This window comes from Brassica napus, chromosome C4 (assembly GCF_020379485.1).
Source record: "Brassica napus cultivar Da-Ae chromosome C4, Da-Ae, whole genome shotgun sequence".
Lineage (NCBI taxonomy): Eukaryota > Viridiplantae > Streptophyta > Magnoliopsida > Brassicales > Brassicaceae > Brassica > Brassica napus.
In genome coordinates this window covers 26,561,776-26,574,392 of record NC_063447.1, presented here as the reverse complement: position 1 = coordinate 26,574,392, position 12,617 = coordinate 26,561,776, and the positions used below count along the sequence as shown (strand labels likewise).

At 43.5% G+C, this 12,617-nt stretch overlaps 1 protein-coding gene across 1 annotated transcript; it reads right to left on the bottom strand.

Annotated features, from left to right (window-relative positions):
* Positions 1-575: 575 nt before the first annotated feature.
* On the bottom strand, positions 576-2,327 carry LOC125585939. Its single transcript, XM_048755671.1, has one exon. It carries the CDS (start codon positions 2,325-2,327, stop codon positions 576-578), a length of 1,752 nt encoding a protein of 583 aa, XP_048611628.1.
* Between the last annotated feature and the right edge of the window lie 10,290 nt (positions 2,328-12,617).

Below are 12,617 nucleotides of genomic sequence, written 5' to 3'. Positions count from 1 at the left end.
TGTCGCCCAGTTCGAGAGGTCGAGACTTGACCTTCTTGTTGTAGTAACCCTCGATCTGATGCTGATAGTTCTGGATGCGGAGTAGCGCTTGGTCGCGGCGTTCTTCTATAGCGTCCAGGGCGTCGAAGAGCATACCGCTGTTGAGCTCGACGTTTTGTGGCATCCTCGACCTTCGCAGTCTGGTTACGTTGACTTCGGCGGGAGCCATGGCTTCGACTCCGTGTGCCATCGAGAAAGGAGTTGATTTCGTTGCTCCTCGAGGAGTTGTTCGATGTGACCAGAGGACACCGTCGAGTTCATCTGCCCAACATCCTTTTTTGAGATCGAGGCGCTTTTTTAAACCGTCTATTATGATTTTGTTGGTCGCCTCGGCTTGGCCGTTGCTCTGGGGGTATCGCAGACTTGATGTGTTGAGTCGGATTCTCCATCTCTCGCAGAACTCTCGAAATTTGTTCGATATGAATTGGGAGCCGTTGTCAGTCACTATCTCGTAAGGTAAGCCGTGGCGACAGATGATGTTCTTCCACACAAATCGTTGGACCTCTTTTTCTGTAATGCTTGCGAACGCTTCCGCCTCAATCCACTTCGTGAAGTAATCTGTCAAGACCAGGACGAAGCTTCTGTCGAGAACTCGGCATCGGGCCGATTATGTCCATTCCCCATCGCATGAAAGGGTATGGAGCTGTCATCGTTCGTAGCAACTGTGTCGGGGAGTGGATAGTTGAGGCATGTCGCTGGCACTGATCACATCGCTGGGCGTAAGCTTCGCAGTCTGCATTCATCGTTGGCCAGTAGAAACCGAGACTCTTTACTTTTAAAGCAAGTGCTCGACCTCCAGAATGATTTCCTGCAGCGCCTTCGTGCGTTTCAGCCATGACTAAATGCGTCTCTTCGCCATTGATGCACTTCAGAAGTACCTTGGTTGCGGTCCATCGGTGGAGTTCTCCGTCGAGGACGACATAGTGGGCACTCCGCGTCTTGAGTCGTCGTGCAATCCATTTCTCGGGAGGTAGCTTTCCATCGACCAGATAGTCGATAAATTCTGTTCTCCAGTCGTTGGTGTCGTTTGACACCTCTTCGAGGACCTGGTTCGCAGGTGTGGCTTCGGTTATTGGTGCTATGATGGCGGTCTTGATGGGAGTCAGGTCGATGCTTGGTTTGTCGATCTTGTGGATAGGGATGATACGTTTCACCTGATCGCGCAACCTGCTACCTAAGGCAGCGAGAGCATCAGCGCATACGTTCTCTCCTCTGGGGACTTTGGTGAGTTCGGAGAATTCAAAATCTTTGGCAAGTGTTTGAACGATCTTAAGGTATGCGTCCATTCGTTCGTTGCGGGCATCGTAGTCACCACTAAACTGACTAGTGACGAGTTGCGAGTCGCAATATGCGCTAAGGCGTTTTGCCTTGACTGCCTTGGCGAGTCTTAGTCCTGCGATCAACGACTCGTACTCTGCTTCATTGTTTGAAGCGGCGAAGCCGAAGCTGAACGACTGTCTGAACAGTTCTCTTGTCGGGGATTGCAGCTGCACTCCTGCTCCTGATCCTTTGTTTGTCGACGACCCGTCGACGTGGAGTATCCAATTTTGACTTGGGAGGATTAGATCTTGCTCGAGCTCTGGTGCGAGCTCGATGAGAAAGTCTGCGAGGACTTGAGATTTCGCAGCTGTTCGATTCTTGAAGACAATGTCGTCCTCGCTGAGTTCGATAGCCCACTTCGATAACCGTCCGGATTGATTTGTATTCTGCGTTACCGTTCGCAATGGTTGATTTGTCAATACTTCGATTGTGTGCGACTGGAAGTAGGGACGCAGTTTTCTCGCCGATGTTACAACGGCGAGAGCCATCTTCTCAAGGGTGGGGTATCGAATCTCTGGATCAGTCATGCGCTTGCTCGTGTAAAAGATAGGTTTCTGTTCTCCTCGATCCTCTCGGATGAGGACGCTGCTGACCGCGGTTGAGGATACAGCGATATAAAGTGAGAGTGTATCGCCAGTTTCAGGTTTGGATAATACGGGAGGAGTTGTAAGATACTCCTTGAGTTGTTTGAACGCCTCTTCGCACTTCTCGTCCCAGATGAAGCGTTTGTTTCCTCGCAACAACTCGTAGAAAGGAAGGCATTTGTCCGTGGATCTGGAAATGAAACGGTTCAGGGCCGCGATCCTTCCTGTAAGTCGTTGGACTTCTCTGCTGGTTTTTGGGCTGGGAAGATCAAGTATGGCAGAGATCTGTTTAGGATTTGCCTCGATTCCTCGCTGGGTGACGATGTACCCTAAAAACTCTCCTGAGGTGACGCCGAAAGTACACTTGGCTGGGTTGAGTTTCATACCGTATTCGTTCAACGTCTTGAAGCATTATTTAAGATGATCCAGATGGTCCGTTGTGCGGAGTGATTTTACCAGCATGTCGTCGATGTAGACTTCCATTGTGTTCCCTAATTTGTCGGCGAACATTCGATTGACGAGTCTTTGATAAGTCGCACCCGCGTTCTTGAGACCGAATGGCATTACTTTGTAACAGTACGTCCCTCTATCGGTGATGAACGCCGTCTTCTCTTGATCATCCGGATGCATCATGATCTGATTGTAACCAGAAAATGCGTCCATGAAAGTCAGGAGTTCATTCCCAGCAGTCGACTCGACGAGTCTGTCGATATGCGGGAGGGGGTAACTGTCTTTTGGGCAAGCTCTGTTCAAATCGGTAAAATCGACGCAAACGCGCCACTTCCCGTTCTTCTTCTTTACGACGACCGGGTTAGCTAGCCACTCGGGGTATCGCACCTCGGTGATTGAGCCAGCTGTGAGGAGTCGCTCAACTTCTTCGTTGACAGCTTTGCTTCGGTCGTGACCTAGCTTTCGTCTCTTCTGGCGAATGGGTTTGATGGTTGGATCGACATTCAACTCGTGGGATGTGATGGTGGGGTTTATTCCTTTCATATCCGATGTCGCCCAAGCAAACGTTGAAGCGTTCTCCTTGAGAAAGTCGATGATTGCGCGTTGCATCTCCTCGTTGAGGAAGGCTCCGACTCGGACTACTTTGCTCTTATCAGAGTCGTCGATGGTGACTTCTAAAATCTCGTCTTTCTGAGGTTGAATTTGCTTTGCTATCGCGTTGATGCGAGGAGTTGATTGTTGCATTTTCACTGTTGCGATGAGTAGTTCGCGAGCGACCTGCTGGTCTCCGCGAAGCGTCTGCACTTCACCGTTTGGTCCTGGAAACTTCACGCACTGATGATATGTCGAAGACACTGCCTTAACAGAATGTAACCAGGGGGTTCCGAGGATCGCGTTGTAAGGAGCTTTCGTTCGGATGACTGAGAATTTGACCGTGCGTATCACTCCACAGGCATAGACGGGGAGCTTGATTGTACCAATCATTGTCTCAGAAGCACCGTTGAACCCTGTAAGGGAGCGAGATGATGGTTTCATGTCGCGCAGGTCGACTCCCATCCTATCGAGCGTATCCCGAAAGATTAAATCGACTGAGCTGCCTGTGTCAATCAACACTTTAGCAACGTCACACTTCGCAATTCCTACCTCAACTAGCAGTGGGTCGTTGTGAGGTAAATGGACGCCGATGGCATCGTCTGGCGAGAAAGTGATTGAGAAATCGTTCTCGGGTTTCGATGGCCATTTCTTCGAGGTTACTGCCTGTCGTCGATGGTCCTTTACAGACCGGACGGAATCACCGCAAGGAGGTGAGCCACCCATGATTACGTTTAGGAAGTTAGACTCGACGACTCGTTTATTTCTCAGTCGAGTCCTCAAGTCGCTAGGCGAGTCTTCGATGATAGGTGAATTTTTGACGTTGGGCGAGTCCTCGACAACGGGTGAGTCTTCGACAACAGATTTGTGTTCGTCCTCATTCTTGGACCTCGCCTCTTCGATTCTTCGTCGTAAGTCTGAATGTTTTGGTCGGTTCCGACTTTGAGTTGAGCTTCTCACGAAGATCGATGACTCGTGGCCTGAGACGGGATCGAGTAGTCGAGTCCTCGATTTTCCTAGCCTTGGATTTTTTGATGATTGAGCGGAGATCTCCGTGTGAGTCGTATGCACGATCAGATGTCTGCGACTTTCGCCTGAGCTTGTTTCTTAAGTCGTTTGACCCTTCTGATCCTATTCTCTCGTTTGTTCGTTTGCTGGAATACTCGCGTGAGTCATGGACCTGTTTATCCTCTTCTTCATCTGAAGAGGAACTGGGTCGTGCGAGGATGACTTGTACTCGTTGACGATTACGCGGTTGCTCCCCATCGACTTGTGCATCGCCGTCTTCTTCTTCATTCTCTTCTGCCTTATCATCCTCAGGATGCTTCGGCTGGTTTCTAGACTTATCCTGATTCTTGTGAGTTTTCTTTTCTTTGTTTTTGCTCCAGCTCTTGGTGCCGTTGGGCCTAGGCTTAGGGAGTTCGACGTTTGACGTTCCCTTTTCATACGACGAGAAGAGGGCGTCTAACAAATGCCTGCAGTTCCTTGTATCATGTGCCTTAGACTTGTGGAAGCTACACCACATGTTTGGCTCAGCTGGTCCAGGACTTGACGCCGGAGGTGTTGAAGAGGTTTGCGGCTTTTCGTCATTTTCCCAGACATTCCAACCTTTTTCGCATACAACGACAGTGGGCTGTGGGGACGCGTTTTTGTCTTCAACCACGTAGACGAAACTTTTCGGCTGGTTAGGTTTACTGCCTGAGGCGTGCTGATGAGGTTCCTGGCGTGCCTCGGGAGCTTTGGGGACAGTTGCCGGTTTGGTTGTCGTGTTCAGTTTCTTAAGTATAGCCGCTGTGTCTTCTTCCATTCGGATGAAGTTGTTTGACCTGGCGATTGCGTCCTGGAGCGAAGTGGTTGGATTCCTGTAAAGATCCTCGCGAAACAAGGACTTGAAATAGAGAGTGTTCATCAGTGCGTCGACGGCAACGCTGTCGGGGACTTGGACTTTCGAAGCGACTGCTTTGAATTTTTCCATGAAGTCGCGGAGGCTTTGGCTCGATCCTTGAGATAGATTCCATAAATCGGACAGAGTTGCTCCTTGTCTTGTAAACATGATATATTGCTTGAGGAACGCAGTCGTCAGATCGTGGAAATCGTTGATGGAGTCGCGCTCCAGTCCAGTGAACCATCCGAGAGCTGGTCCTTGAAGACTTTCCATGAAGAGACGACAGTAGCCAGCGTCTCTTTCTTCCTCAGAGAAGTTGGTTCGACCCATCGTGATGTTGAAAGCAGTGATGTGGTCGGTTGGGTCCGCCTTTCCGGCGTAAGTCGGAAGGCGAATTTTCTCGGTCGGCCGGTAACGTACGTCGGTGATCTTCCGGGAAAATGTGGTTTTTAGGGTTTCGGCGAGGACACGTTCGATCAGCGGCGCTGAAGTAGGTCCTTCGAGCATCCGGTCTTTCATGTCCAGGACTGATTGCTTTAGCTCAGCGAGTTCCCGGACGGTAACGAGGTCGACGCCACCGGGAGTTTGGACCTGTACGGCACTCGTGTTTGCGGGGTTTCCGGCACTGGCTGTTCGGTAAGTGTCGAACAGTTATTTTCGGACCGTCGTAGCCGGATCTCCTGAGCCTCCAGCCAGCGGAGCTAGAATGGCGGCGATGACGACGAGTTGCTCGGTCGTCGCCTTTTGGGCGGCGTCTTGCTGCGCCATCCTCTCGATTATGGTTTCTGCAAAGGCCGCTGCGGTTGGAGCGCCTTCAGTCACAGGCGACTCGTCGTCGGACGGCGAGTCGGGTCGAGTCATGATCTTTTGCTGACGCTGCTCTGTCTGCCCCACGGTGGGCGCCAACTGTTTAAACTGAGACTGTCAATAAACTAGTAAAGAGAAGAGACGAGTTCTCGTCGGTGGGTCAAGACAAAGACGTGTTTTATTAGATCAGTGAGTCGAAACCGAGTTACAAAAGGGGAAGAGAACAGAGGAAAAAGTCCGGCGAAGACAAATTCGTCGGACCGTACAAGTCGGCGAGATGTAAGATGTAAAACCCTAATTCTAGCCGAAAGTGAGTGTAGTAATTTGCGGATCCCCTCCTTGTTTCCTTGTCTCCTCCTTTTACAGGTGAACGCTCGTTGACCTAATGTGTCTTGTCTCGATGGGCCTCCTCGAGTAATTGGGCCGACTCATCGGGCCGTTGTGTCAGGTCGGCGAGCCGATGATGTTCAGTCAATCATCTCATCGACTAAAAGTAGTCTGGAGCCGAGCCGAACACCGGCTTTCAAGTCGATGACCCGATCTTCTTTGTTGTAATCATGTGTCTGGGTAATTGTCTTGCGGGCCTTTTGGGAGGGCTAGGCCCATACCCAACAATCCCCACGAATCTAACTGCATTCCGAAACTCTCCATCGCCATCATCGTCGACATTTCGTTCTTTTCTTTCCCTTCTCATTAGAGCACAAGCCAATCGCCTCCTGCCACGTGTCCTCTAAGAGACGTTTCTTCTAGTCCCAAATTAGGGGACGTCTCTTCCTTTAATTGCCTTTTTTCTTTTTCTTTTAATCACGATTTGTGTTAATGGTGCTCTTATTTATTTTTAATATCAGCAAGTTTGAGATCGAAATCTATAATTCTCACATATGTCCGAGATCACATCATGTATACCAGTTTTATATCAGCGAGCTAAGAACCTCTAATATGATTGCTAAAATCATTTGTAATTGAAGTAATGACCTATGCTATAATAAGACGATTAAATCATTTTGTTTATGAACTTTCTATTTGATTACATTCTTTCTCAACTCTAAATCCGCAACTTAAGCTTCGGTTAAATTATGATCCTAACTTGAATATACCTTTATTGTAGTGTTATACTAAGAAGTTTAAATTATGTTATTTATGAACTTTATTTTTTTAATATTTAGTGGGACACATGTATATGGATGGATTCAAGTGAAATGGCTGTTTCATGCATATAAGTATTGATCGTTAATCAATGTGTAAAAACTCTAATCACAGTTAGTTAATTTTCTTTTCACTAGCAAGAAAAAAATGTTTATTTTAAATCAAACATGTTGAAGTTACTAAATAATTAACGCAGAGTCTTTATCAACCTTATCCTCGCAATACCCACAACGTAATTTCTATTTCTAATTGATACAATAAAATAACCTTAATTTGCATTTTATTTTGAAGTATATACATATGTATCATCTCAGCACGTTATCATTATAAAAATCAACAACTACATACAAAAATTAAAATTTCTAAATAAAAATTACACATTTCATTGACTAAAGGTGATTTCTTATGCTATAATAGTACCAGGGGAATAATAGTTGAAGTAATGACCTATGCTATAATAAGACGATTAAATCATGTTGTTTATGAACTTTCTATTTGATTAAATTCTTTCTCAACTCTAAATCCGCAGCTTAAGCTTCGGTTAAATTATGATCCTAACTTGAATATATCTTTATTGTAGTGTTATACTAAGAAGTTTAAATTATGTTATTTATGAACTTTATTTTTTTAATGTTTAGTGGGACACATGTATATGGATACATATATACATATGTATCATCTCAGCACGTTATCATTATAAAAATCAATAACTACATACAAAAATTAAAATTTCTAAATAAAAATTATACATTTCACTGACTAAAGGTGATTTTTTATGCTATAATAGTACTAGGGGAATAAATTCTCAAAAACAGAAAACAAATTACCAGTGGAATTCAAACGGAAGTTTCTATAAGAAAATGATGTTACTAGATAATGTGGAACTTGAAAAGGAACTGGAACTCATCCACCGCAGAGAGCGGTTGCGTCTGGAGATGGCTTGCTGGAACTCCTCTGCCAAAAACATGAATACCCCATGATTCATGAAGTTATGTTTTTTCCGGCACTTCTCTTTTTTCATTACCAGTCTCATCTTTTATATTAGTATTTACTTTTACAAAAGAAATAAAGAGATACACATTATACATAAATTTTGTCAGAGCCGGTTCTTGCTGGAAATAAAGTGTAAATGGTTGTATCTATAATCGTATGATATTTTTGATACACATTGTCTTAGATTATATGCTCTGGGTCATTTTGTATGTCGTCTAATCTACTAACGGTTTGTGCAGGTGCTAATTGTATTCAATTTTGAAAATACCAGATTATATTAATTTTTCTGATTAAAACTTCTTTTATTAATATTTAAAAAGCTAATTATTATTACCTCGCTTTTTATGAACGTATGGCTCAATTTGGTCAAAGGAGAGAGAGGGAGAGAGAGAGAGAGAGGTACCAAGCTGTTTCTAACCCTGGAGCGCGAGTGGAAAGGGCACAGCCACAACCAATTCTTAAAATATTATAACTTAAAAAGAAAAATACAGAGTAACCAATGTTCTAAATCGTTCTCTATTGTGTTGGGCTGCATACCGTCTCGCTCTTTTCACAAATACTCCTCTGAGCTGTATAAAGTTTTCTTTTCCTTTTATAACCATATAAAGCCTCTTTTCAAACAAACAAAAAAAATATGAGTCTAGGAGTAGACTCTAATACGACTAAATCCTATATATGGCAATGCTTTTGATTTTCTAAATTTAGGTTTAAAGTTCTGAGGTTTTCAAAGGATTTATGGATTGTTTTAGAATCAGACTTTGCTAAATCTCTACGTAAGTATTTTTTATCGTTAATTGACAGTTTACTTTATTGAAATATTTTGAGCCTGGGAATTAAGGTTATTTGTTATTTAGTGAGCACAAAAAAATCAAAGTCCAAAACTTACAGATTCTTCCAATTTTGTAAATTACAGATTTGATTTGAGCATTCAAAAGTTTAGGGGTACGACGAAGGGGCAAAAAGAGAACGATTACACCAAATTTTTTGTCACCTATGTTATTTTCCGTTAAAACTAACAAAGACGGCTGAGTCTGTTGGATCTGTGACCAGCATCTGAACACGATACCAATATAATGTTGTCATTTCGTTACTAAATCATTGCCAAAACATGCATACATAGGCTAGAAAAATATCTTAAATTTAGGTTTGACACCACAAGAAAACACTCCGAATTCCGACGGAGCTTCCGACGGACATCAAGGTCGTCGGACATTTGCGACGGAATACTGACAAATTTCCGACCAAATCCAAAAAAATGAAGTCGTCGGAATTCCGTCGGCCATTTCCGACGGAATTCCGACGACATACGGTTCGTCGGAATTTTCCGACGACTTTTCGACGACATTCCGATAAAAAATGTAACCGTTGTAGTCGTCGGAAGTTCGTCGGTATATTCCGACGGAATTCCGACGACATTCCGATTAACAGCAAAGTCGTCGGAATTCCATCGGTATTTTCCGACGGAATTCCGACGAACCATGTGACCGTTGCCGACAAATACATATGACCGTTGTATAGCCGTTTGGGATTGGACAATTCCGACGGAATTCCGACGGACTTCTTTATATCCGTCGGAATTTCGTCGGAAAGTCGTCGGAGGTCCGTAAGCAATTTCCTATAAATACAACCCCTCCTCATTCAACTCATTCACACTTCATTCTCTCTTCATTCTCTTTAGTCATAACAATTCCGTGAAAATCATGTCTTCAGAAGTTTATTATCGTTCGTGGATGGATAAACCTCATTTGGATCCGAACACCAATTTGCTTACGGAAGAATACGTTCAAGGGATTGGAGAATTCATGAGGCTTGTTCAACAGCAACCGGATGCAAAAAGTGGTATGTTAAGATGTCCCTGCTCTTCTTGCAATAATAATAAGGTTATAAAAGAATTTGATGTTTGGACTCATTTGTATATGAAAGGGTTTTCACGTAATTATAAAGTTTGGTACCTTCATGGGGAAACTGGTTATGAATATGGTAGTACTAGCGAACCTCAGCCTGTTAGTGAACCTCAGCCTGATATTAGGTTAGAAGAATCTAGAACGGATATAGATTATGGTGTAGGTACTGAGCAGATGGTACATGATCATTATAGAGGGGAAGAACCAAACCCCGAGTCTAGGAGATTTTTTGACATGTTGGATGCAGGAAAACAACCTTTGTATCAAAATTGTAGAGATGGTCATTCAGTCTTATCATCTGCAACTAGATTAATGGGTATTAAGACAGACTATAATTTGGCTGAAGAATGTATGGATGCGATTACTGATTTTGTCAAAGGTATTCTACCTGAGGATAACCTTGCACCGGGTTCATACTACGAGGTTCAGAAACTTGTTGCAGGTCTTCAACTACCGTATGAAGTGATAGATGTATGTATTGACAACTGCATGATCTACTGGAGAGCGGATGAGACACGGAATGTATGCAAATTTTGTGGGAAACCTCGTTATCAGGAGACGAGGGGAAGAGTTCCGATCCCATTCAAAAGAATGTGGTATTTGCCTTTGACGGAAAGATTGAAGAGGTTGTATCAGTGTGAGCGCACAGCAAAAGCAATGAGATGGCATGCAGAGCATTCCACAAATGGTGAGATTAGACATCCTTCAGATGCAAAGGCTTGGAAACATTTCCAGTCAACATATCCAGAATTTGCGGAAGAGAGAAGAAATGTTTATCTTGGATTATCTACTGATGGTTTCAGCCCATTTGGAAAGCATGGAAGGCAGTATTCTCTATGGCCAGTTATTGTGACACCGTACAACTTACGGCCGAGCTTGTGCATGCGACGAGAGTTTTTGTTTCTCTCAATTCTAGTCCCCGGGCCAGATCATCCTAAAAGATCACTAGATGTGTTTCTTCAACCACTAATATATGAGTTGCAACAACTATGGGCGCATGGTTTTGAGACATACGATGTTTCGCGCAAAGAAAACTTTCAGATGCGGGCAGTACTTATGTGGACAATAAGTGACTTTCCAGCATATGGTATGTTATCTGGATGGACAACACATGGGAAGCTATCATGTCCATATTGTCAAGATGACACAGATGCTTTCCAACTAAAGAACGGAAGGAAAACGTGTTGGTTTGACTGTCACAGACGATTTCTACCACCTGATCATCCATACCGCAGGAGTAAGACTTCGTTTACGAAGAACAAGCAGGTGTTTGATGGTCCACCTGAGGAAGTTAGTGGGAAAGATTTGTTGAAGCAGTTTAGGTATTTTGATGCAGAAAGGACGCCAGATGTAGGTGGACATGAAAACATTCGAGTCAATGCGGTTGGAGAGCTACATAACTGGCACAAAAAGAGTATTTTCTGGGATCTACCATATTGGGAGAGTCATCTATTGCGGCATAATTTAGATGTCATGCATATTGAGAAGAACTTCTTCGATAATCTGATGAACACAGTCCTTAACATCCAAGGTAAAACGAAGGATAATTTGAAGTCAAGGTTGGATTTAGTCGATATTTGTGATCGTTCTGAACTTCACGTTGATGAGAACGGTACGGCCCCTTTTCCCATTTATCGGCTAGATGGTGCTAGAAAAGAAGAGTTCTTTGATTGGATTACAGAGAAAGTGAAATTTCCTGACGGATATGCATCAAATTTGGGGAACTGCGTTGATAGAAGCGAAGGAAAGTTTACTGGCTTGAAGAGTCATGATTGTCATGTAATTATGCAGCGCCTCCTTCCGTTTGCCTTTTCAGCATTATTGCCACGTAATGTTCATGAAGCAATTGCAGGGATTAGTGTTTTTTTCCGTGACTTATGCAGCAGAGTATTGACTGAAGAGGGTATTAATAATTTGAAGACAAACGCACCAGTCAGCATGTGCAACCTTGAGAAGATATTTCCTCCATCATTCTTTGATGTAATGGAACATCTTGCTATTCATCTCGCAAGAGAATTGGAACTTGGTGGTCCTGTGCAGTACAGATGGATGTATATTTTTGAGCGTTATATGCATCATCTGAAGAAGATGGTCAAAAATCAAAGCAGGGTGGAAGGATCTATAGTGGCACAGGTGATCAATGAAGAAACTGCAATCTTTGCTGAAAATTATTTTCCACCAGAAGTGCAAACAAAACACCGAAGACCTGCTCGGCATGATGATAGAGGGGAGAGAGCAACATATCATGTTACTGTCCCAAGCATGTTCAAGGAAATAGGACGACTTAGTGGAAAATTCACGAAGCGGAGACTTACGGACACTGAGAACGCTCATTTGCAAACATATTTGCTCACCAACTGTGAAGATGTTCTACAATATGAGAGGTAAAAATATTTATTCATTTATTGTTAGATTAATATTCAATAAATTTATTTCATATTGATAATATTTTTGTATATAGTGTATATATGGCGGAGTTGCGTATGACTCACAGGCATGCAACAGAAGATGAGCTTCGACAACTTAGAGATAACGGATTTGCTGCGTGGCTTCGTAGTTATGTGAGTCATATATCCTATTACCCTATGCAAATGATTAGTTTAAATTTAATATATATAAACTAATTAATTTTGCAATCATATATGTTTTTTTTTATAGGTGAATGATGGTTTGGCCAGAGGTCTTGTGTTCGATGATTGGATACGCGAATTTGTGCAGGGACCAAACTATGTGGTCAAATCATATCCTAAATTTTGTACGCGAGGATATGCATTCACAAGGAAAGGTCATTCTAAGACAACATATGATGCTGGTGTTTCATCTTCTTCTGGTGACGATGTCTACTACGGCAACATAAAAGAAATATTGGAAATCCAATTTCCTGGAATGGTTGGATTG

What these genes read in the sequence shown, in the direction of transcription:
- LOC125585939 (XM_048755671.1), bottom strand. Translation starts at nt 2,327, where the DNA reads ATGAAACTCAACCCAGCCAAGTGTACTTTCGGCGTCACCTCAGGAGAG.